This window comes from Rhinatrema bivittatum, chromosome 4 (assembly GCF_901001135.1).
Source record: "Rhinatrema bivittatum chromosome 4, aRhiBiv1.1, whole genome shotgun sequence".
NCBI lineage: Eukaryota > Metazoa > Chordata > Amphibia > Gymnophiona > Rhinatrematidae > Rhinatrema > Rhinatrema bivittatum.
In genome coordinates this window covers 288,482,176-288,508,445 of record NC_042618.1, presented here as the reverse complement: position 1 = coordinate 288,508,445, position 26,270 = coordinate 288,482,176, and the positions used below count along the sequence as shown (strand labels likewise).

General features: G+C 44.6%; 1 protein-coding gene across 2 annotated transcripts in view; it reads right to left on the bottom strand.

Annotated features, from left to right (window-relative positions):
* Positions 1 to 26,270, bottom strand: part of FGFR1OP2 (FGFR1 oncogene partner 2) — a 136,796-nt gene that overhangs the window by 13,837 nt on the left and 96,689 nt on the right. For both annotated transcript variants that reach the window (XM_029600169.1, XM_029600170.1), the window contains exon 5: positions 7,448 to 7,561. In XM_029600169.1, the coding sequence (XP_029456029.1) occupies positions 7,448 to 7,561 (114 nt within the window). The remainder of the gene's footprint in view (positions 1 to 7,447; positions 7,562 to 26,270) is intronic.

The window sequence follows — 26,270 nt, the reverse complement described above, 5'->3', positions numbered from 1 at the left end:
TTTCATGAATAGCCACGTTTTGAGTCTTTTCCTGAATGTGGGCAGGCAGGGTTCCTGTCTCAAATCTGGTGGGATGGAGTTCCACAGTGTTGGTCCTGCAGTGGAGAACGCCCTGTCTCTGGTGGTTATGTGCCGCATGGATTTGGAGTGTGGTACTTGTAAGGTTTCTCTATAGGACTCTCTGATTGGTCTGTTGGATGTAAATTTTTTGAGAGGAATTTGAAGGTTGAGCTGAGAGTGTTGGTGTATAGCTTTGAAAATAGTGGTTATGGACTTATATATGATTCTGTAGTGAATTGGTAGCCAGTGCAGGTCTTTGAGGATTGGTGTTATGTGGTCTCTTCTCCGTGTGTTAGTTAATATTCTCGCAGCCGTGTTTTGAACCATCTGAAGGGGTTTCGTGTGAGATGAGGGGAGACCTAATAGCAAAGAGTTGCAGTAATCTAGTTTAGAAAATACTATTGATTGCAGAATAGTTCTGTAGTCATGAAAGTGGAAGAGAGGTCTTGTTCTTTTTAAGACTTGGAGTTTATAGAAGCAGTCCTTAGTAGTTTGATTTATGAATGCTTTTAGGTTTAACCTGTTATCAAAGATAGCTCCCAGGTTTCTTACTTGTGGAGTTTGTAAATTGGGTGGAGGATTTGAGTCAGTGTTACTGTATTCAGATGAAATTAGGAGGAGTTCGCTTTTAGAGGAGTTTAGTATTAGATTAAGGTTGGAGAGGAGTTCATCAATTTTTTTAAGACTAGTTTCCCAGAATTCTAGGGTTTTGCTGTAGGATTCTTTGACGGGGATGACTATCTGGACGTCATCTGCATAAAGAAAGTGTTTAAGGTTTAAATCAGTTAGCAGTTGGCAAAGAGGGAGCAAGTAGATATTAAAGAGCGTTGGTGAAAGGGAGGAGCCTTGTGGAACTCCCGTAGATGAAGGGTAGTGTTGAGATTCTTTATTGTGAATTTTGACTTTGTATTTTCTGTTCCCTAAGAACGATTTGAACCACGATAGTGCTGTTCCTGTTATTCCGATGTTTGCTAATTGAGTTAGTAGGGATGAATGGTTAACCGTATCAAAGGCCGCTGAAAGGTCCAGGAGGATCAGTAAATAAGTGTGACCTTTATCCAGGCCCATGATGAGGTAGTCGGTCAGGGAAATTAGTAGTGATTCAGTATTTAAAGCTTTTCTGAAGCCATATTGGGACGGGAACAGAATTTTATGTTCCTCGAGGTAGTCTGAAAGTCTGGAGTTAACTAATTTTTCCGTTACCTTAGCTATGAATGGGAGATTGGATATAGGACGGAAATTGGTAGGATCTTTAGGATTTAAGTTGGGTTTTTTCAGAAGCGGTTTGATGGATGCAATCTTCAGGTCGTCTGGGTAGCTTCCTTGTGCTAGGGAGCAGTTAATGATGTCTGTCAGAGCATTGGAGATTGTGTCTGGTATTAGCAGGAGAAGTTTGGATGGGATGTGGTCTAATGGGTGAGATGAAGGTTTCATTTTCTTTAATGTAGAAAGTAACTCAGTAGTAGTGATGGGTTCGAAGGATTGTAGAGTAATGTCTTTGTTGTGGTGGAAGTATGTGTTGGATGGCGTTGAAGTGTTGGTTCTCAGCTGTGTTATTAGGTTTGAGATTTTGTTGCTAAAGAAGAGGGCCAGCTCCTCTGCTTTTTCTTGAGCTAGGTTGGCAGGGATGTCAGGAGTCGAGGTTTGCGTTAGGTTAGATACATAGGCAAGGAGGGCTTTGGAATCAAAGATTATGTGATGGATCTTCTGTGCAAAGAAATCCCTTTTTGTTTTTAATGTAGCGCTTTTGTATTGGTGGAGTGCGAGTTTGTAGGCAGAGAGGGAGGTCTGTGTTGGTGTTTTCCGCCATTTGCTTTCCTTCTGTCGGAGGGAGTGTTTTAGTTTTTGAAGTTCTTCTTTAAACCAAGGTTGTCTTTTGGAGGTGTTGTGTTCGAGTTTTTTTGTTGCCAGAGGACATAGCTTGTTAGCTGCTGATTCTGTTATCTTGGACCAAGAGTGGAGGGCTGAGTTGGGTGAAGAGATGTCTATGAGTGAGAGTTCTGGGCCTAGATGATTGTTTAATTCCTCGGATGAGCAAGATTTCCTGTATATGAATTCCGGTTGTGGGACCGGTTTTCTGCTTGTTTGTTCTAGCATAAAGGTGGAAGATATTAAAGTATGGTCAGACCAGGGAACAGGTTGGCATTTGGGAGGAGTTGATTGAGAGATGCTAGAGTTTACAAATATTAGGTCTAGGGTGTGACCTGCTCTGTGGGTAGGATTGTTTATGATCTGCTTGAAGCCTATGGCTGACATGGCGGTTAGGAAAGATTCGCAATTGGTTGAGAGAATGGGGTCGTCGACGTGTAAGTTAAAGTCTCCCAGTATTATGGCGGGATGCTCCAGATTTAGGTAGGTTGTTGTTAATTCTAGTATGGGTGATGCATCGGATTCTAGAAGGCCTGGGGGAGCATAGATTAGAAGGATTTGCAGACTGTCAGATTTGAAAAGGCCTGTTTCTATTTTAGAAGGAGAGTTAATTGGGAATTGAGTAATTTTTAGCTCTTTTTTGGCTGCTAGGAGGATACCCCCCCCCTCTTTTTTTCTTTCTGGGAATGGAGAAAATATCGTAGCTATGAGTTGGAAGTTGGTTTATTAGTGCAGTGTCCGTGTGTTTAAGCCATGTTTCCGTAATGGCGCAGAGGTCAGGATTTTTGTCCAGTAGTATGTCATTGAGAATTAGAGTTTTCTTGGAGAGTGATTGTGCGTTGAAAAGTATCAAAGAGAAAAGAGCTAGGCCTAAGGTTTGGGTAAAAGGGGAGATCATGATGGGGATAAGGGACTTGTAGGTCGGTGGGCGTGAAATCAAGGAAAGTTTTCCTGTGAGATAGTTCCTGTGACAGAGGATAGGAATTGGGAGGCCCATGAATTAGATGAGTGTCTGCTGGAAGAAGAGTTGAATGAGTGTCTGCTGGAAGAAGAGTTGAATGAGTGGCTGCTGGATGAAGAGATGAAATGGATGAAGAGTTGAATGAGTGTCTGCTGGATGAAGAGTTGAATGGATGAAGAGTTGAATGAGTGGCTGCTGGATGAAGAGTTGAATGGATGAAGAGATGAATGAGTGGCTGCTGGATGAAGAGGTGAATGAATGAAGAGTTGAATGGATGAAGAGTTGAATGAGTGGCAGCTGGATGAAGAGTTGAATGGATGAAGAGTTGAATGAGTGGCAGCTGGATGAAGAGTTGAATGGATGAAGAGTTGAATGAGTGGCTGCTGGATGAAGAGTTGAATGGATGAAGAGTTGAATGAGTGGCTGCTGGATGAAGAGATGAATGAGTGACTGCTGGATGAAGAGATGAATGAGTGGCTGCTGGATGAAGAGATGAATGAGTGGCTGCTGGATGAAGAGTTGAATGGATGAAGAGTTGAATGAGTGGCTGCTGGATGAAGAGATGAATGAGTGACTGCTGGATGAAGAGATGAATGAGTGGCTGCTGGATGAAGAGATGAATGAGTGGCTGCTGGATGAAGAGTTGGCTGCAAGGCTGCAGGATGACGATTGGATGAGTGCTGGAGACTGCAGTGAAGAGTAATAGATTAGGATACCGGTGATTGCTTGAGCTTTGTCTGATATGTACTAGGTGCTCTAATGACCAGGCTGTGGAGTGTCCGTTGCCTCTGGTGGTGTCTTCCTGATACTATAGGTTTCTTAGAGGGATCAGGAGGTAAAGGTGTGAATTATCCTTGTCTGCCGGGGAAAAGGGAACGGTCTTGGCTCTGGGACGCTCCAAGGGGCGTGCTAAGGGGCAGGCCCCTTAGATCGCGCTCCTTCGGACGCGCGACGCCTGGCGCGCGACGCCGGAGTGAGTCGCCGCAATTTAAAGTACGGGTTGCCGCCCTCTGATTGGCCTATTGCCTCTCAGGGGGCGCGGCTGACTCACCGTGTGCGCACAGCTCCAGAGTCGGTGCGGGTTCCTTCCGTCTAGTTTCTTTTTTGTTTTTAGTTTGATTTTTTGTTGCCTCCTCTGCGCGGCTCGCGGTAGTAGCGAGCGGGCTCTGGCCCCGATTGGGCCTGGAGAGCCCCGGTAGAGGAGGAGGATGGAGGCGGTGGCCGGTGCTGGCGTCCGGAGGAGGTAAGAGGGCCGCCGGAGGGAGTCGCCGCAATTTAAAGTACGGGTTGCCGCCCTCTGATTGGCCTATTGCCTCTCAGGGGGCGCGGCTGACTCACCGTGTGCGCACAGCTCCGGAGTCGGTGCGGGTTCCTTCCGTCTAGTTTCTTTTTTGTTTTTAGTTTGATTTTTTGTTGCCTCCTCTGCGCGGCTCGCGGTAGTAGCGAGCGGGCTCTGGCCCCGATTGGGCCTGGAGAGCCCCGGTAGAGGAGGAGGATGGAGGCGGTGGCCGGTGCTGGCGTCCGGAGGCTTGTCTCATCCACAGGATTTCACATGGACCCTGCAGAGTTGGCCCCAACCTACAGGGCTCCAGGCCTTCCAGCATTTCCTCGGGTTTGCCAACTTCTGCAGGCATTTCATCCTGCAATACTCCTGGCTGGTAGCACCCCTTACTGCCCTCACCAAGAAGGGGGCCAATACCATGAAACAGAAAACCAAACCCAGGAATCAACCCCAGGTCCACTGCATTGCAGTGCACAGCATTACCACTGAGTCACCAGACCAACTTTTCTAATATGATTTTGAGTGCTGATTTCAACAAGCACCATTAAGCTTTCAGTTAGCCAGTGGAAAGAAATTAAACCAAGTCTAATGCAAAATGATACAGAACTCTGCAGTTTTCTGTGAACCAATTTCTAAAAATAAATAAATAAAATAAAAAGGGCATTATCCAATAGAACACTACCTCTCAAGGAGGCGGATGTAATAAGCTGCACAAATCCTGCCGCAGGTTTTTGCGCGGGTAATTACGCATGGTTTTCCGCGCTATTCTTACGTGCATATGTAATAATGCACTTAGTGCAGAAAAACCTCTGCATATACCCTGCACAATAACCTGCAACAGGTTTTGCACGAGTGCAAAGGAAGTAATTATTTATGGGTTATGCGGGAAGCCATGCTAGCAGGGAGATTCATTAGTGTGGGTTTTTGTAAGTGGATTTTTTAGCACCTGATCAGGGCAGGAGTTAAGTGAAAGTGCTGCGGTTCCAGGTGGTGTCAGCAATGGTCTGTAGCCCCCAGAATGTGCTGGTCCGTCTGTCCTGGCTCCTGCTCTCTCCCGGTGGGACTGATCCATGCTGTGTGGCCTCGGACGCCTGGTGAGGAAAAGACTGCACGGACATACAACCACACTAATGCCAGCAATGGCGTAAAAGGGCTAGTAGAAGCTGAAACAATGTTTTAATAACATGGGGCCAATGTAATCAGCATTAACTTAGAAATACTTCTTGAGAGTCTACAACAGTTTTTCAAGTATGTCTATTTTAGTGTGGGTTTTTCCCACGGCTTTCTGCATTGGGGTTTTGAGGCAGGGCACTGGCACATGTATCTTATCTTGCATGCATTTTCTGTACGAATCTAATTTGCATGCTGCCCCATATTACATCCTGTGGGGTGCCTCTTTTTGCCGCGTGCACTAAAAAACCCCCCAAAAAAACAAACATGCAGAAAATTTGCACCGATTTTAGTGCAGGTCTTATTATAAGAACATAAGACTTGCCATACTGGGTCAGACCAAAGGTCCATCAAGCCCAGTATCCTGTTTCCAACATTGGCAAGCAAGGTCACAAGTACCTGGCAGGATCCGAAGGGGTAAATAGATTCCAAGCTGCTTATCCCAAGAATAAGCAGTGGATTTCTTCAACTCTACCTTAATAATAAGAACATGCCATACTGGGTCAGACCAAGGGTCCATCAAGCCCAGTATCCTGTTTCCAACAGTGGCCAATCCAGGCCAAAAGAACCTGGCAAGTACCCAAAAACTAAGTCTATTCCATGTTACTGTTGCTAATAATAGCAGTGACTATTTTTTAAGTCAACTTAATTAATAGCAGGTAATGGACTTCTCCTCCAAGACCTTATCCAATCCTTTTTTAAACACAGCTAAACTAACTGCACTAACCACATCCTCTGGCAACAAATTCCAGAGAGTTTAATTGTGCTTTGAGTGAAAAAGAGCTTTCTCCAATTAGTTTTAAATGTGCCACATGCTAACTTCATGGAGTGCCCCCTAGTCTACTATCCGAAAGAGTAAATAACCGATTCACATTTACCCGTTCTAGACCTCTCATGATTTTAAACACCTCTATCATATCCCCCCCCCCCCTCAGCTGTGTCTTCTCCAAGCTGAAAAGTCCTAACCTCTTTAGTCTTTCCTCATAGGGGAGCTCTTCCATTCCCTTTATCATTTTGGTCGCCTTCTCTGTATCTTCTCCATCACAACTATATCTTTTTTGGGATGCGGCGACCAGAATTGAACACAGTATTCAAGGTGCGATCTCACCATGGAGCGATACAGAGACATTACGACTTTTTCTGTTTTATTCAACATTCCCTTTCTAATAATTCCCAACATTCTGTTTGCTTTTTTGACTGCCACAGCACACTGAACGGATGATTTCAATGTGTTATCCACTATGACACCTAGATCTCTTTCTTGGGTGGTAGCTCCTAATATGGAACCTAACATTGTGTAACTGTAGCATGGGTTATTTTTCCCATATGCATCACCTTGCACTTATCCACATTAAATTTCATCTGCCATTTGGAAATTTGATTATCTCACTCGTCGTATTTCTTTCCAAATCATTTATAAATATATTGAAAAGTAAGGGTCCCAATACAGATCCCTGAGGCTCTCCACTGCCCACTCCCTTCCACTGAGAAAATTGTCCATTTAATCCTACTCTCTGTTTCCTGTCTTTTAGCCAGTTTGTAATCCACTTAAGGACATCGCCACCTATATCCCATGACTTTTTACTTTTCCTAGAAGCTTCTCAAGAGGAACTTTGTCAAATGACTTCTGAAAATTATATCAGCCCTAAACTTTCCTTCAAGTCTTACTAGAAATGAAATAGTTCACTGTAGTCTCCTCTCCCCAGTAATTTATTTTGTGTGTGTGTGTGTGTGTGTGTGGGGGGGGGGGGGGTGTCAGGGGAGAGGGGGAGAGGGGGAAGGAGTAGCAACAGCTGGAGTACATACTGAATACCTTTCTCCTCCCCTTCCCTCCAGCCAAAAATGCTTTCATTTCCATCCCCACTTAGACCTCCACTAAGTTTGAAGATGTTCCTGCTGCCTCTCCCTGTTTCTAAGTCCACCAGCCAAAAAAAATACACTCCTCAAAGATGAGTTATGTCATTTTAACTTACTAACAAATGCATTTGATTACAAAAGAACGCATGCTGCAAATTAAACATTCATTAAACATTACTACTGACACTTTATAATAAAACTTCCAACTTCTCTTCCTTCTATAAAATACTACTGAAGACTGTGCTTACTTCAAGCTGAACAATGCGCTCCTGCTCTTTGGAACCTTGTTGCTCATCAATTTCAATGGCTCTTCTAATTACTGCTTTCATTTCATTGATCTTATCAACGTGGATTTGTAGCTCCTGAACAAAAGAAGGTAGATTAAATTTGTACAAGCTTACAGTTTCTATGAGATGTAATGTCTTAGAAGGTACAAAACAGGTCCATTACTTGTTCATTTTTCTTAACTCACTTTCTGCTCACGAATTATCATCAATTACATTATTTTTGATGGGATTTTTTACAACATACATGGACAGAGGGTAATTTTCAAAAGGGACTTCTTCATGTAAAATCATGCTCAGAAAAAGCCTTTTACAAAATTGTGTACACTAACGTGTGTCATGTTTGCACATAGGTTTACCTAGTCTGAGCATACGCGTTCAGAGGACAGGGTTTGCACTTAAGTGCATATTTTTGCTTTTACATAGTAATGATGGCAGAAAAAGAACAGATGATCCATCTAATCTGCCCAGCAAGTTTCTTATGGTAGTAAGTGCCACTCCATGTAGGCTACCCCCATGTCTCTGCTGAGGGTAGCAACTGGTGCAACATGCAAGTTACTCCCAAACCTTATGTTAAGAAGAGCAATATTTATAATCCAAACCAAGCAACTGTTAAACCTATTACAAAATTGCTAGCAACATTGTAACAGGAAAAGCAAACCATTAATTCAGATAAGGCTGCTTGAACATGCTCTGCATTTGGACTTGGCTATATAAGCAGTACTCTACTTTGTCCCTAATGTCTGCATATCAGTACTCTGTACCGTACAAGTCGGGGCCCAGCATTGGCTATCATCTGAATCCAGTTCTTCCCCCTGCTGTCGAAGCAGAGAGTGATGTTGCAATTGATTCCAGTGCCTTCAGTTAAGGGTTGTGACTGCTGCTCTGTGCATGTTACCCCCATATACTCATTTCATCATATCCAACCTCTAATCTTTAGGGACCCACAGTGCTTATCTCATACCCTTTTGAGTTCGTTCATTGTTTTCACCTTCACTATATCTTCCAAAAGGCATTCAAGGCATCTACCATCCTCTCTGTGAAGAAGCATTTCCTGATGCTAATTCTGAGTAATCTACCCTGGAGTTTTATTGCATGACTCCTAGTTCTACAGTTTCCTTTACAATAGAAAAGGTTTGAAGATTGTGCATAATTGAAACCTTTCACATATTTGAAGGTCTGTATCATATTTCTCCTGTACCTCCTCTCTTCCAGGATACACATATTTAGGTCTTTCAGCCTCTCCTCGTAAGCCTTCGATACTTACCCCATACCATACTTTCACTGGAGCACTTCAGTCTTGTCTTATCCTTTTTGAGATACAGGCTACAAAACTGAGCACAGTTCTCCAGGTGAGGCCTTGCCAAGGATCTGTACAAGAGGATTATCTAGCTGGACAGAGAGCTGATGGAAGACATAAAAAAAAGAAGGGAAAGGCGGCAGAAGTGTTGCTTGTTGGAGATTTTAATCTGCCGGATGTAGAATGAGTATCCCTTCGACGGAATCTATGAGAAGCTGAGAGATAGTGAATGCCCTCCAATGGGCTATGCTCAAACAAATGGTAATGGATCCTACAAGGGACAGTGTAATCCTGGACCTAATGCTCACAAATGAGAATAATATCCAGATAGGTGCCCACCTGAGTACAAGAGATGATCAGATGGTAAGGTTTGATATTGTGAATAAGATAGAAAGAGTCACACAAAGACCTGAGTTTTGAGTTTCAAATATATGGACTTTGACAAAATGGGGATGTACCTGGCGTAAAAACTGGAAGACTAGGAGAAAATGGGTGAGGTGGAACAACAGTAGGCTAAATTAAAAGGAGCTATTACAAAGGCAACAAATCTATATGTTAGAAAAGTAAACAAAAGTTGAAGGAGAAAGAAACCAATTTGGTCCCCAAAAGAGGTGGCTGCAAAAATAAAGGCAAAAAGATCAGCATTCAGGAAGTATAAAGGATCCCAAAAAGAAGAACACAGGGAATAATACCTGGTGAAAATGAGGGAGACTAAGAAAGAAATCAGAAAAACAAAAAAAGGTCAAGCGAAAGAAAGGACTGCTCAAGAGATAGAGGTAACAAAACATTTTTCAGATATATAAGAGAAAGAAAGAAAGACCGAAATTGAAAGATGATGAGGGGCAATGTGGCAAGACAAAGAAATAGCAGAAATATTAAACAAATACTTCAGTTCTATGTTCATAAAGAAGACCCTGGAGGAGGACTGTTGCTGGTTGACAAGACCGTAGAAGGGAATGGGCTAGACACAACTCCCTTTATAGAAGAGCATGTATGGGAAGAGCTAGGAAAGCTGAATGTGGACAAGTCCAAGGGACCGGATGATGTACTTCCCAGGATACTATGAGAACTCAGATGTCCTGGCGGGTTCACTAAGTGACCTGTTCAAAAGATCCCTGGAAACCGGAGTGGTGCTACGAGAATGGAGAAGATTGGTTGTAGTCCCACTTCATAGGAGCGATAGGAGGCTGGAAACTATAGGCTGGATAGCCTCACTTCAGTGGTGGGAAAATTAATTGAGATGCTGCTGAAAGAAAGGATACTGAACTATCTATAATCTGGTAAGTTGATGGATCCAAGGCAGCATGGATTCACCAGAGGAAGGTCCTATCAGACAAATATGATTGATTTTTTTTGATTAGGTGACTAGAGAAATTGGATCGAGGAAGAGTACTCAGTCATCTATTTGGATTTCAGCAAAGCTTTTGAAACCTTTCTATGGAGGTGGCTTGTGAACAAAATGAGAAGCTTCGGAGTGAGCTCCAAGGTGGTGGAGTGGATTACAAACTGGTTGACTGATAGGAGACAGATTGTAATGGTAAATGGAACCTACTCTGAAGAACTAGCCGTGTTAAGTGGAGTGCCAAAGGTATTGGTATTGATTCTGTTCAATATCTTTATGAGCGACATTGCAGAAGAGATAGAAGGTAAAGTTTGTCTATTTGCAGATGATACCAAGATCTGCAACAGAGTGGAAATGCCTGAAGGAAGAGAGAGAATGAAAAGTGATTTACGAAGGCTTGAAGAGTGGTCAAAGATTTGGCAGCTGGATTCAATGCCAAGAAGTGCAGAGTTATGCATCTGGGATGCGGTAATTCAAAACAATGGTATAAGATGGGGATGGGGGTGGTGGGGGGGAGGGAGGCCCATGTGCATGAACCAAGAGTGAGATCTTGGGGTAATGGTTTCTGAAGATCTGAAGAGGGTGATGCAATGTGACAAGGCAATAGTAGCTAAAGCCAGAAGAATGCTGGGCTGCACAGAGAGAGGAATAACCATTAAGAAAATGGAGGTGGTGATGCCTTTGTACAGGGGTCCTTGGTGAGGCCTCACCTGGAGTACTGTGTTCAGTTCTGGAGCCCTTATCTCAAAAGGGATAGACACAGGATGAAGGCAGTCCAGAGAATGGCTACCAAAATGGCATGGAGTCAGTATCAGAAAACCTATGAGGAGAGACTGAAGGATATGAATATGTATACCCTGGAAGACAGGAGGCACAGGGGCGATATGATACAGACCTTCAAATACCTAAAAGGTTTTAATGATGTGCAAACGTCAACAATAGCCAATTCAAGTCACAAGTACCTGGCAAGTACCCAAATATTAAATAAATCTCAAGCTACTATTTCTTATCAATTAATAGCAATTTATGGATTATTCCTCTAGGAACTTACCAAAACCTTTTTTAAACCCAGTTATAGTAAATGTTCTAACTACATCCTCTGGCAATGAATTCCAGAGCTTAACTATGCCCTGAGCAAAAAAGAATTTTCTTCAATTTGTTTTAAATGAGCTCCTTGCTAACATCATGGAGTGCCCCCTAGTCCTTCTATTATCTGAGAGAGTAAATAACCGATTTACACTAAACTTACTGAAGTCCTTTCATGATTTCATAGACCTCATCATATCCCCCCCTCAGTCATCTCTTCTTCAAACTGAACAGCTCTAACTTTCTTAGCTTTACCTCATAAGGCAGCCGTTCCATGCCATTTATTTTGGTCGCCTTTCTCTGCACTTTTTCCAGTGCAACTATATCTGAGATGCAGTGACCAGAATTGCACACAATATTCAAGATGCAGACTTACCATGGAGCAATTGAGAGGCATTATGACATCCATCGTTTTATTTGCCATGCCCTTCTTAATAATTCCTAACATTGTTTGCTTTTTTTGATCGCCACAGAACACTGAGCCGACAGAAGAGTTGCTTACCTGTAACAGGTGTTCTCCCAGGACAGCAGATGTTAGTCCTCACACATGGGTGACATCATCAGATGGAGCCCTGTTATGGAATACATTTGTCAAAGTTTCTAGAACTTTGACTGGCACACTGAGCATGCCCAGCATGCCACTAACCCTGTGGCCACACGGGGTCCTCCTTCAGTCTCGTTTGTAGCAAAAAGTACGAGCAAAAAATAAAACCAACTCCGCGGGGTAGCGGGTGGGTTTCGTGAGGACTAACATCCTGCTGTCCAGGGAGAATACCTGTTACAGGTAAGCAACTCTGCTTTTTCCCAGGACAAGCAGGATGGTAGTCCTCACACATGGGTGAATAGCGAGCTACAGGATAAAGGTGAACCGGTAGATGTAGTGTACTTGGATTTTCAGAAGGCGTTTGACAAAGTTCCTCATGAGAGACTTCTAGGAAAAGGAAAAAGTCATGGGATAGGTGGTGATGTCCTTTCGTGGATTACAAACTGGCTAAAAGACAGGAAACAAAGAGTAGGATTAAATGGACAATTTTCTCAGTGGAAGGGAGTGGGCAGTGGAGTGCCTCAGGGATCTGTATTGGGACCCTTACTTTTTAATATATTTATAAATGATCTGGAAAGAAATACAACGAGTGAGGTAATCAAATTTGCAGATGATACAAAATTGTTCAGAGTAGTTAAATCACAAGCAGATTGTGATAAATTGCAGGAAGACCTTGTGAGACTGGAAAATTAGGCATCAAAATGGCAGATGAAATTTAATGTGGATAAGTGCAAGGTGATGCATATAGGGAAAAATAACCCATGCTATAGTTACACAATGTTAGGTTCCATATTAGGTGCTACCACCCAAGAAAGAGATCTAGGCATCATAGTGGCTAACACATTGAAATCATCCGTTCAGCGTGCTGTAGCAGTCAAAAAAGCAAACAGAATGTTGGGCATTATTAGAAAGGGAATGGTGAATAAAACGGGAAATGTCATAATGCCTCTGTATCGCTCCATGGTGAGACCGCACCTTGAATACTGTGTACAATTCTGGTCGCCGCATCTCAAAAAAAAAAGATATAATTGCGATGGAGAAGGTACAGAGAAGGGTGACCAAAATGATAAGGGGAATGGAACAGCTCCCCTATGAGGAAAGACTAAAGAGGTTAGGACTTTTCAGCTTGGAGAAGAGACGGCTGAGGGGGGATATGATAGAGGTGTTTAAAATCATGAGAGGTCTAGAATGGGTAGATGTGAATCGATTATTTACTCTTTCAGATAATAGAAAGACTAGGGGGCACTCCATGAAGTTAGCATGTGGCACATTTAAAACTAATCGGAGAAAGCAAAATTGCTTACCTTGTAATAGGTGTTATCCCAGGACAGCAGGATGTAGTCCTCACATATGGGTGACATCAGTAATGGAGCCCTATACGGAAAAACTTCTGTCAAAGTTTTTAGAAACTTTTGACTGGCATGCTCAGCATGCCATGATATTCCTGGCCACAGGGGTCTCCCTTCAGTCTTTTTTTGTAGCAATTTGCGTTAGCCAAAAATAAAATAATAAATCGTATCGGACCCAACTCCGCGGGGTGGCGGGTGGGTTTCGTGAGGATCTCATCCTGCTGTCCTGGGATAACACCTATAACAAGGTAAGCAATTTTGCTTTATCCCAGGACAAGCAGGATGCTAGTCCTCACATATGGGTGATTAGCAAGCTACAGGCTGAGTCATTTTTGTATGTGACCAACAGTGTACAACTTGTGCAACAGGCCCAACAACTGGCGTACTGTTAGAAAAAATGAGGCAGCTTGAAATCACGAAAGGTGAGATGCGGAAGGAGTTGGGATTATGCTGAAAACAAGTTCTTTAAGACAGATTGTCCATAGGCTGAATCTTGTCGTCCTTTCTTGTCGAGACAGTAGTGAGTCGCAAAGGTGTGAAGGGAACTTCATGTTGCGGCTTTACATATGTCAGCTATTGGCACTGAACGATAGTGTGCTACTGATGTTGACATTGCTCTTACTGAATGTGCCTTTACTCGCCCTTGGAGAGGAAGGCCTGCCTTCTCGTAGCAAAACTTTATGCAATCTGCTAGCCAATTGGATAGAGTATGCTTACCCACTGCTTTACCCGGTTTGTTTGGGTCATAAGAAACAAAAAGTTGATTGGATTTCCTTTGGGCTGTAGTGCGGTTTAAGTAAAAAGATAGAGTACGTTTACAGTCCAAGGTATGTAAGGCCTGTTCTCCTGGGTGAGAATGAGGCCTTGGAAAGAATGTGGGTAAAACTATGGATTGGTTCAAGTGGAATTCCGTAACCACCTTGGGTAGGAATTTTGGATGTGTACGGAGAAAACTCTGTCATTTAGGAATTTCGTGTAGGGTGAGTACGTGACAAGTGCTTTTAACTCACTAACCCTTCTAGCTGATGTAATGGCTATGAGGAAGATAGTCTTCCATGTGAGAAATTTGAGATCACAGGAATTCATGGGTTCAAATGGAGAACGCATGAGCCTTGTTAACACCAGATTAAGGTCCCATTCTGGGACAGGTGTCCGAATTGATGGTTTAAGGTGAGTTAAACCTCTCATAAATCTACTGACAAGAGGTTGTGATGATATAGGTGCATCTCCCATCTTGTTGTGATAAGCTGAGATTGCACTTAAATGTACTCTAACAGATGAAGTCTTGAGACCAGAGTCTGAAAGATGGTATAAGTAGTCTAGTAAAGAAGTAGTGGGGCAGGTGAAAGGATCAATAGTTTTTTGGCTGCACCACAAAGTAAACCTTTTCCATTTCAAAGAACAATTCTTTCGTGTTGAAGGTTTACGTGAAGCTATAAGCACTTGAGATACATTGGATGGAAGATTGAGTGGTTGCAAAATTAAGCTTTCAACATCCATGCTGTCAGGGATAGGGACTGAAGGTTGGGATGGTGCAACCGCCCCTGATCCTGAATTATGAGAGTGGGAGCTACTCCCAGACGAATTGGATCCCTGATCGAAAGATTGAAGAGTATTGGAAACCATACTTGTCGAGGCCAATAAGGGGCTATGATAATCATGGCTCCCGTCCTGTTGTAGCTTCACTAGAGTTTTGGTTATAAGCGGTATCGGATGATACGCGTATAGTAGGCCTGAGTTCCAAGGGCGAGCAAAGGCGTCCTTGGCTGGTTGGTTCTTCTGTTTGTGTAGAGGACAGAACTTGTCCACTTTGTGATTGAGGTGTGATGCAAAGAGGTCTAATGTTGGATGACCCCAACGTTGAAAGATCCTGGATGCTACTGAGGGATCCAGGGACCATTCGTGTGGTTGGAACTGACGACATTCGTGTGGTTGGAACTGACGACATTCGTGTGGTTGGAACTGACGACTGAGTCGATCTGCCATGTGGTTCATCAATAAACAGGGAGGTACGGGCTCGTATCTCCTCTGTCAGGAAGCTGCACAGATTTGGAACTGGGCCCTGACTCACTCAATGTTCTTCTGTGCCACTTATCTGGCAGGAATCCACAACATTTATTTTATTTATTTATTTATTTAGAGTTTTTATATACCGGCAATCATGAAAACATATCTTGCTGGTTTACATCGAACAGGAGTGCATTATAAACAAAAAACTAGAACTGTGGTGTCCGAAAGTACAGTTACATTTAACAAGGGTAGCCGAACTTGGAGAAGGAAGAAGAGAGGAGAGAAAAGAGATGGTTAAACAATATACAATTTAAATATAGTATACAGAATAAATGTTATATACAAGAGGAGTGGAGTTTTAGGAGTCATTGGAATGTGTCATTGGGTTGTGTCCGGAAATGCTTGTTTGGTTATTCAAACAAGCATTTCCGGACACAACCCAATGACACATTCCAATGACTCCTAAAACTCCACTCCTCTTGTATATAACATTTATTCTGTATACTATATTTAAATTGTATATTGTTTAACCATCTCTTTTCTCTCCTCTCTTCTTCCTTCTCCAAGTTCGGCTACCCTTGTTAAATGTAACTGTACTTTCGGACACCACAGTTCTAGTTTTTTGTTTATAATGCACTCCTGTTCGATGTAAACCAGCAAGATATGTTTTCATGATTGCCGGTATATAAAAACTCTAAATAAATAAATAAATAAAATAAATGTTGTGGATTCCTGCCAGATAAGTGGCACAGAAGAACATTGAGTGAGTCAGGGCCCAGTTCCAAATCTGTGCAGCTTCCTGACAGAGGAGATACGAGCCCGTACCTCCCTGTTTATTGATGAACCACATGGCTACTGTGTTGTCCGTTTGGATCAGAACAGTCTTGTGGGAAAGGTAGTCCTTGAACGCATGCAGCGCATAACGTATAGCTCGAAGCTCTAAGACGTTTATCTGAAATGTAGCTTCGAAGCTTGTCCAAGTACCTTGGGTCTGTAAATGGCTGATGTGTGCTCCCCAGCCTGAGGTGGATGCATCTGTACTTAACGTTACTTGTGCAGCTGGTTGTTGAAAGGGTAGGCCCTTGAGCAAGTTGTCTATGTTCATCCACCATAGGAGCGAAGACTGTAGCTCCCGCGTTATGTGAATCGGGTAAGACATTGGTTGAATGGCTTGTATCCATTGCCTTTTGAGTGTCCATTGAGTGAGTCTCATGGCTAATCTGGCCATAGGAGTGACGTGGACTGTGGAGGCCATGTGCCCCAATAAGGTGAGACATTGATGCGCTGTTATTCGTGTGCTCCTTTGTAGAGAGCTTGCTAAAGAAGCTAGTGTCTGTGCATGGTCCTTTGGAAGAAAAGCCTTTGCCGTTATGGTGTTTAATTCTGCTCCGATGAATTGCAACAGGTGAGACGGCGTACAGTAGGATTTCTGGTAATTGATGAGAAATCCCAAGGAGTGGAGCAGATTTATTGTGAGTTTGAGAGAATTGAGAGCTCCTTACCAGCCAATCGTCCAGATAAGGAAATACGTGTACGCTCTGTTTGTTCAAGTAGGCTGCTGCAACTGCTAGACATTTTGTGAACACCCGAGGTGCTGAGGCGAGGCCGATTGGTAGAACTTTGTATTGATAATGTTGAGTACCCACTAGGAATCGAAGGTACTTTCAATGAGGAGGGAATATGGGAATGTGAGCATAAGCATCTTGAAGATCCAGAGAACAGAGCCAATCTCCTGTTTGAAGCAGAGGCAACAGGGTTCCCAGAGACACCATTCTGAATTTTTCTTTTCTTAGGAATTTGTTGAGATTTCTGAGATCTAGAATGGGACGTAGGCCTCCTGTTTTCTTTGGAATGAGGAAATAATGGGAGTAGAATCCTCTGCCCCGCTGAGACCGGGGAACTGGTTCCATGGCCCTGGCACTCAGAAGGGTGGATAATTCTGCTTGTAGAAGTGTGGACTGGTTGTTTGCTGTCCAAAACGAGGTGGGAGGAGTGTCATTTGGGACGGCGAGAAAATCCAAGTGGTACCCTTGAGTTATAATGGAGAGTACCCATTGGTCCATGGTGATGGATGATCAATTGTGGTGAAAAAATGTTATCCGTCCCCCTACTGGTAATTCTGGTGCTGGATTGGGAGATAGACTGCTATTCCCTGGATACCGTTCAAAACCCCGAAGTGGATGCTGTCTGAGGAGGGGGTTGAGGCCTGGTTGCTCTTGACTGCCTGGGCTGCAACCGTTGAGCTGGTCTAGAGGAGCGACCACGGGCAGGAGGAGGATAATAACACCTTGGTCTGTAATATGAGCGTTTTGATTCTTTTCTGGGCAGCCTCTTTGATGCTTGAGACTCTTGAGGGACAGCGGACAGTTGTTTGAGAGTCTCCGAATGCTCTTTAAAGATGGAAACAGCTTCCTTCACTTTGTCCCCAAACAAGTTGTTTCCCAAGCAAGGGAGATCAGCCAGTTTGTCCTGTATCTTGGGCCTCAAATCAGATGCTTTGAGCCAAGCCCATCTTCGAGCACTGATTCTGGTAGCTGACATTCTAGATGTTGTTTCGAAAGAGTCATATGCTGCATGGACCTCATGTTTACCCGCTTCTAGGCCTTTGTGAATTAAGGATAAGAAAGACTCCTGAAACTGTTGAGGGAGAGATTCGGAGAGCTCTTGTATCTGTTTCCATAGGTTTCGTTGGTATTGGGTCATATATAATTGGTAGGCCGCAATCCGGGAAACCAACATAGACCCTTGAAACATCTTTCTGCCAATGTTGTCTAGGAATCTGTTGTCTTTGCCTGGTGGAGTAGAAGAGTGAGTCTTCACTCGTTTTGATCTCTTTTGCGCTGACTCAACTACCACTCAATAGTGAGGTAGCTGTGTCTTATGGAAACCAGGAGTGTGCTGGACTAAATACGCCGCATCAGTCCTTTTGTTTACCGGAGGATGGAACAGGGATGCTCCCATGATCTTTGTAAAAGTTCAGTAAGGACCTCATGCACTGGAATAGCTAAGACCTCCTTAGGTGGATCCACAATCTGGAGCACTTCTAGGGTCTTTTGTCTGGCATCTTCTTCAGTTTGTAATTGAAAGGGTATGGTCTCAGCCATCTCTTTCACAAAACTTGAGAAGGAAAGGTCTTCCGGAGGAGATTTTCTTCTTTCCTCTGGAGGAGACGGTTCAGAAAGAATTTCCTCTGAGGAGGTATCAGTGTCTGTATCTTGCCAGGTATCCGGGGTATGAGATCCAAGAGGCGTCAAGGGTCTAACTCCTTTTGGCATCGATGGATGTTCCATCGGTTTTGATGGAAAAGACGGTGATACTGGTGGGTGGGAGCGTGGAATCCCTGATGGACCCGGGATTGGTTCTGGGATCGGTGGTTCTTCCTCAATTGGAGTTGGTACTGGTTTCTCCAGAGGTTTTGATGGAATGGCACCAATAAGGGTGTCTAGTTTTGCCATTACTGGTGCCAAAAATGATAGATCCGGCACTGGCATCGACGGTATCATTGGTGGATGCGCAGGTGGTGGCATCTATGGTGTCGGATGCACCGGTAATGGAATCGGAGGTGGTGTCGATGGAACCGGTAGCACTGACAATGGTGATGCCGATGGCCCCATGGATGAGTTGGAGCTGGCATCGTATCGAGGAGCGCATCCCGTACTGCCTGGCGGATATATCCGTCCAGTTCCGCACACATAGCTGGTGAAACCAGAGTAGCTATGGGGGAAGGCAGCGAAGGCGATACCGGTACCTCCACAAAGCCCTGTGGGGATACGGTTCCCGGCACCGATATCGGTGGGGATCGCCTCTGTGTAACGTCCGGTCCCCGAGGTTTCTTCAGTGCTGATCCCGAGTCCCTCGATGAACTACCTGATATTGGGTCGGTGTCTGACTTGTGTGACCTCCGATGTCGATGCCGAAGTTTTTGTTTACCTTCGGTGGTTGACATCGAGCGCATGGAGGACCTTGACGGAGTCGGTGATGGTCTATCTCCCGCTTTGTCCGTTTTTTTCTTTTTAAGGAGAACCTTACAAGTTGCTTCAGCCGGAGACGACTGCGTTGATGTTGACGTGGAAGGCATCAGTTGTAGTCGGAAAAGATGCCCCATTTTTTCCATACGGAGTTTTCTGCCTTTCGGCGTCATCTCGGCACACTTAGTACATGTTAAAACATCGTGTTCCTCGCCGAGGCAAATAACACACTCTAAGCGTGGGTCCGTGATGGACATTGTGCAGGAACAAGCCGGGCATTTTTTAAAACCCGAGGCCATGGCGAAGTCGGACAGCCATCGACAACTTGCAGATGAAATAAACGGTATGGGATCGTACGATACCGCAAGAAAACTTACCGCGTACGATGAAAAACGGGAGACCCCTGCGGTTCTATAGGTTTTCAAAGAATTTTCTTAAATTTATTATGTGGTGAAAAATCACCTCATAGGACTCCAAATAACCGCGAGGCTAACGGCTCCACGGAAAAAAGAAGACTGAAGGGAGACCCCTGTGGCCAGGAATATCATAGCATGCTGAGCATGCTCAGTGGGCACACTGTGCCAGTCAAATGTTTCTAGAAACTTTGACAGAAGTTTTTCCATATAGGGCTCCATTACTGATGTCACCCATATGTGAGGACTAGCATCCTGCTTGTCCTGGGATAAAGTTCTTTTTCACTCAATGCACAATTAAACTCTGGAATTTGTTGCCAGAGGATGTGGTTAGTGAAGTTAGTGTAGCTGTGTTTAAAAAAAGAATTGGATAAGTTCTTGGAGAAGTCCATTACCTGCTATTAATTGAGTTGACTTAGAAAATAGCCACTGCTATTACTAGCAACAGTAACATGGAATAGACTTAATTTTTGGGTACTTGCCAGGTTCTTATGGCCTAGACCGGCCACTGTTGGAAACAGGATGCTGGGCTTGATGGATCCTTGGTCTGACCCAGTATGGCATGTTCTTATGTAGAGTCAACCAAACAGCACACAACAATGTGCAACATGCACAACAACTGGGGTGCTGTTGGTTACGAAGGGCAGCCTGAAATTCATAGTGGGTGTAGGTAGGAAGAGTTGGGTTACTAAACTGGAAACAAATTACACAGTACAGACTGGCCAAAGATGCAGTCCTGCCTGCCAGCTTTGTCCAGACAGTAATGAGCTGCGAAGGTATGAAGAGAGCTTCAAGTTGCAGTTCTACAGATGTCGGCAATGGGCACTGAACAGAAGTCGCTACTGACATTGCCATGGCTCTGACCGAATGCGCTTTTACGCATCCCTCTAGCGGAAAGGCCTGCTTGTTGGTAGCAGAAGGAAATACAGTCCAGCAGCCAGGTGGACAGGGTCTGCTTGCCCACCGTAACGCCCAGTCTTATCTTATCAAAGGAGACAGAATTGGGTGGACTGTCTATGGGCTGCAGTGCGGTCCAAATAAAAGGCGAGCGCACGTTTACAGTCCAAGGAATGTAGAGCCCGCTCACCTGGGTGTGAGTGAGGTCTCGGAAAAAAGGTGGGCAGTATTATGGATTGATTTAAGTGGAAATCAGATACCACCTTTGGCAATAATTTAGGGTGAGTGCGGAGCACTACATAGTCATGGAGAAATCTTGTGTAAGGTGGGTACGTTACCAGTGCCTGTAGCTCACTGACTCTGCGAGTTGATGTTATAGCCACTAGAAAAATAACTTTCCAAGTGAGATGTCATAGCTCGCAGGAATGTAAAGGCTCGAATGGAGGTCGCATGAGCCCTGTCAGCACAACATTGAGATCCCATGCTGCAATTGGGGGACGCAGTAGAGGCTTAATTTGTAGTAAGCCCGCATTAAACTGCCCCATAAGGGGTTGCGCCGAAATTGGGGCACCTCCTACATCTTTATGGTAAGCGTCTATGGCACTTATATGAACCCTGATGGAGGAAGTTTGTAGGCCAGACTCCGAGAGGTGCAAGAGGTAGTCTAGGAGCCTTGTTGTGGGGCAGGAAAAGGGATCTAGACCTTTTAGCGTGCACCACAAGGAGAACCTTTTCCACTTGGTTTTGTAAGATTTTCGAGTAGAAGGCTTTCGTGAGCTAAGAGGACCTGGCAGACACCAGTGGAAAGGTCAAGGGATTGTAAAATTAACCTTTCAACATCCAGGCTGTCAGAGACAGAGACTAGAGGTTCGGATGACGCAACACTCCGTGGTTCTGTGTTATGAGGGCGCCGTGCCCAGACGAAGAATGGGGAACCAAATTTGTCGCGGCCAATAAGGGGCTATGAGGATCATTGCGCCCCGGTCCTGACGTAACTTCACGAGAGTCTTGCTGATGAATAGAATAGGAGGGTATGCGTATAGTAGACCCGTGCTCCACAAGTGGGCGAAAGTATCCATCGGTGGTGTTTTGCGGTTGCGGCGCAGAGAGTAGAAGCGGCCTACTTTGCCATTGTGAAAGGACGCAAAGAGATCGATGTCCAGGCAACCCCACTGGTGGAAACATCTGTTCGCTTCAGAGGGATCCAGGGACCATTCATGGGGATGAAAGGTCTGGCTGAGATGGTCTGCCATTACATTCTTTGTGCCCGCCAGGTAGGTGGCTCTCAGCAGCATGGAATGTGAGAGAGCCCAGGCCCAGATTTGTGCCGCCTCTTGGCAAAGCTGTGCCCCCTTGCTTGTTGAGATAGTAAATGTTGCTTACCTGTAACAGGTGTTCTCACAGGACAGCAGGATGTTAGTCCTCACATATGGGTGACATCACAGGATGGAGCCTAATCACGGAGCACTTTTGTCAAAGTATTAAAAATTAAATAATTAGAAAAAAATCAGGATAAGAGGTATAACTTTTTTTGAAGTGTATTATGGAAGGAGATATAAACTAGCACGTAGGAAGTTTCGTCATCACGTACAGTACCCGGATGTCCCTTTGGGAGTGGATAAAGTTTAAGACGCATAGTGACGTGCAGGACCTGGATGTTTTCGGGAGTGGTTAAAACTCAATGTGCAGCCGCGGCGTCTGTGTCGCCCTTTTGAAAAGATGAAGCAGCCAGTAATGGCGATTGCAGCCTGAGTTAAGGCGAATCTCTCGGGGAATGCAATGGTAAGCTCTGTGAGAGATTAATCTCTTTTTCTTTGATAAATTGATGTGAGATAGGATAAGAACAAATTATTTATGGTGCATGTTTTTTGAATTTCTAGTCATAGAATGATGTCTGTAACATGAAAGTGTAAGGTAAAAATTGAATAGAGCCTAAAGCTCAGTCGAGATACTTTTTTGTGTGAGTATAAGATTTGATGTATGGGGAAATATGGGAGGTGTGGGAAAATGTGAAAAGTTTTTGAATGTGTAATTTTATGTTTTTAAGATAGTATGAAAATTGTTTTTAAAGTTCTCCCTGATGAAGCCGTTTGGTTGGTGAAACATCGAGGTCTTTATATTGGGGGTGTGTGAACCTTTGTGATTACGTCTGTGAACACATCTGTGAATAAGCCTGGTAAAAAATAGAAGGTTTGAAGTTTGGTTCAATTGGAGAAAGGAAGAATGTTACAACTTGATTGAGCTTGACTTTATGGAGAAGATAAACACAGACATTTTTCAGAGAGGTGGGCTCTTTTGAGAAACAAAGTTTGTAATGATTTTAGGGTGGGTTTATGTTATAGTAAGAAGGTATTCTGCTATGTGGATGTTATTGATAAAAAGACTGTGAAAAATATAAAGAAATAAACAGTTTTAAAAACTATGTGGGATGTAGTTAATGTATCCTCATACATGATTGTATAGTTAATTAATATGAGGATTAGCTATTAAATAAGTGATCTGTCTTTTTGAGTATAATATAGCAAATGTTGCTTACCTGTAACAGGTGTTCTCACAGGACAGTAGGATGTTAGTCCTCACATATGGGTGACATCACAGGATGGAGCCCAATCACGGAACACTTTTGTCAAAGTTTCTAGAACTTTGACTGGCATCTACTGGGCATGCCCAGCATGGCACTAAACCTGCAGCCAGCAGGGGTTCCCCTTCAGTCTTGTTTAAAGCTACAGGAAGTGCCAAAAAATAAAATAAGAAAACGTAACGAACCCAACACCGCGGGGTGGCAGGCGGGTTTCATGAGGACTAACATCCTGCTGTCCTGTGAGAACACCTGTTACAGGTAAGCAACATTTGCTTTCTCACAGAACAAGCAGGATGGTAGTCCTCACATATGGGTGAGTACCAAGCTGAGGATGTCAGAGTATGCACCAAATGTATCCAAAGACGTGCAACAGGCACAACAATTGGGGTGGAAATTTGGTAGAGGTCATCCTGAACCTTAATGGGCAGGCGAAAGGGTGTTGGTACATCAAGCTGCAAAAAGCTTGTGCAAGACAGACTGGCCGAAGATGGAATCTTGTCTTCCAGCCTTGTCTAAGCAATATTGGGCTGTAAAGTTATGGAGAGAACTCCAGGTAGCAGCCTTGCAAATATCAGGAAGCGGCACCGAGCGAGGTGCGCTACTGAAGTTGCCATGGCCCTGACAGAGTGTGCTTTAACACGGTTTTGAAGTGGAATGCCTGCTTGCTGATAGCAAAAGGATATTCAGTCCGCTAACCAGGAGGAGAGAGTCTGCTTACCCACAGGCTGTTCCAATTTGGTGGAATGGAAAGAAACAAACAATTGAGTACTTTTCCTGTGGGCAGCTGTACGGTCTAGATAGAATGCTAGAGCCCGTTTGCAGGCAAGGGTATGCAGATCCTGTTCTCCTGGATTAGAATGGGGCCTGGGAAAGAAGGTTGGTAGTATAATGGATTGATTAATGTGAAACTCCGATACTACCTTAGGCAAGAACTTAGGGTGAGTGCGGAGTACTACCTGGTCGTGCAGAAGTTTAGTGTACGGCAGATAGGCAACTAGGGCCTGTAACTCACTAACTCTGTGAGCGGATGTGATTGCCAAAAGAAAAATCACTTTCCATGTGAGATATCGAAGATCACAGGATTGGAGAGGCTCAAATGGTGGTTTCAGGAGCCGACCCAAAACCAGGTTGAGGTCCCAAGAAGGGGCTGGAGGGCGCAGTGGAGGTCTGAGGTGGAGCAAGCCCTTCAAAAAGTGTGTCACAAGGGGTTGTACAGAAATGGGTGCATCCCCAACACCTTTATGGAAGGTGGCTACCGCAGTGACATGCTTCCTGATGGAAGAAGTTTTTAGACCTGACTCTGATAAGTGCCAGAGATAGTCTAGAAACTTCGTGGTGGAACAGGTAAAAAGATCAAGTGACAGTGAGGAACCTCATGACTTAAACCTGTTCCATTTGTAAAAATAAGATTTTCTTGTGGAAGGTTTCCGCGAAGCAATCAAGACACGGGAAACTGGTACTGAAAGGTTGAGTAGCTGAAGAATTAGCCTTTCAATATCCAGGTAGTCAGGGACAAGGCCTGAAGATTGGGGTGGCGTAGACACCCGTCGTTCTGGGTGATCAGAAGCAGGTCCTTCCCCAGGGGAATGTGCGTGCGAATGGAGAGGTCCTGAAGAATTGGAAACCACACTTGGCATGGCCAGTGAGGAGCTATGAGGATCAAGGATCCCTTGTCCTGAAGTAACGTCACGAGAGTCTTCGAGAGAAGTGGAAGTGGAGGGAATGCATATAGGAGACCGGTGGCACATGAGAGGGAAAATGCATCTCTTGGTTGTGAGTGCTGCCTGCGAGTGAGAGAGCAAAAGTTCTCTACTTTGTGGTTTTGAGGTGTCGCAAAGAGGTCTACTTGAGGATAACCCCAACGTTGGAATATTGAGTTCGCTACTGTGGGTTTGAGAGACCACTCGTGTGGCTGAAAGGTGCGACTCAGCTTGTCTGCCAACACAATGTCCACTCCCGGCAAGTAGGTGGCCCTGAGGTACATCGAGTGGGAAAGGGCCTCCACCCATATCTGTGCAGCTTCCTGACACAGTAGGTAGGAACCCGTCCCTCCCTGCTTGTTGATATACCACATGGCCACCTGGTTGTCCGTCTGGATCAGGACGACCTGGTTGGACAGGCAATCCCGAAACACCCTGAGAGCATAACTGATTGCTCGTAGCTCAAGGAAATTGATTTGGTGTTTGGTTTCCTCTGGAGACCAAGCTCCTTGGGTTTACAAATTGGCGACATGTGCTCCTCAGCCGAGGTTGGAAGCATCGGTGGTAAGAGTTATTTGAGGATTTGGGGCCTGGAAAGGCAGGCCTTGGAGAAGATTGATATGATTTTTCCACCAAGCTAGAGACTGACGAAGTGGGTCGGAGATGTGGACAACGGTCGATAGAGGTTGAACGGATTGAGTCCATTGTGACCGTAGAGTCCACTGCATGACTCTCATGGCCAAGCGGGCTATCGGGGTAACCTGCACCGAGGACGCCATGTGTCCCAGCAGGATGAGGAAGTTTCGTGCAGTCGAATGGTGTTGAGACTGTAGCTGGTGTGCAAGAGAAATGAGAGTGAGAGCTCACTGTCGAGGTAGAAAAGCCTTTGCTTGAAAGGTGTCCAAGTCTGCCCCTATGAAGGACAAAATTTTGAGATGGGACTAAGCAGGATTTCGCGTAGTTGATGGGAAATCCTAGCGAAATCAGAGTGTGTAAGGTAAGATGTAGGGACGACAGAGCAGCTTGCTGAGTGGGAGCCCTGATCAACCAATCGTCGAGATAGGGGTAGACGTGGACACCTTGAGTACTGAGGAAGCCTGCTACTACTATGAGACACTTGGTGAAAACTCGTGGAGCAGATGCTAGGCCTAACGGGAGCACTTGGTACTGATAGTGCTTGGGGCTTACCAGAAATCTGCGATGAGATGGAGTTATCGCAATGTGTGTATACGCGGCCTGGAGGTCTAGAGAGCAGAGCCAGTCTCCTCTTTGCAGAAGAGGAAGGAGGGAACCCAAGGTTACCATATTGAACTTTTCTCATTGGAGGTACTTGTTGAGGGCACGCAGGTCCAGAATTGGACGAACGCCGCCAGACTTTTTGGGGATTAAAAAGTACCGGGAATAAAACCCGAGGCCCTGTTGGGAGTAGGGCACTGGTTCGATTGCTCTGGATTGAAGGAGGAGGGAGACTTCCTGATCCAGGAGTAGTGAATGGTCTGATGTTCCCCACGTCAGCCAATGTGGGGAGTCTGGTGGGATGGAGAGAAAGTTCAGGTGATAACCTTGAGAGATTATGGCAAGGACCCACTGGTCCGAG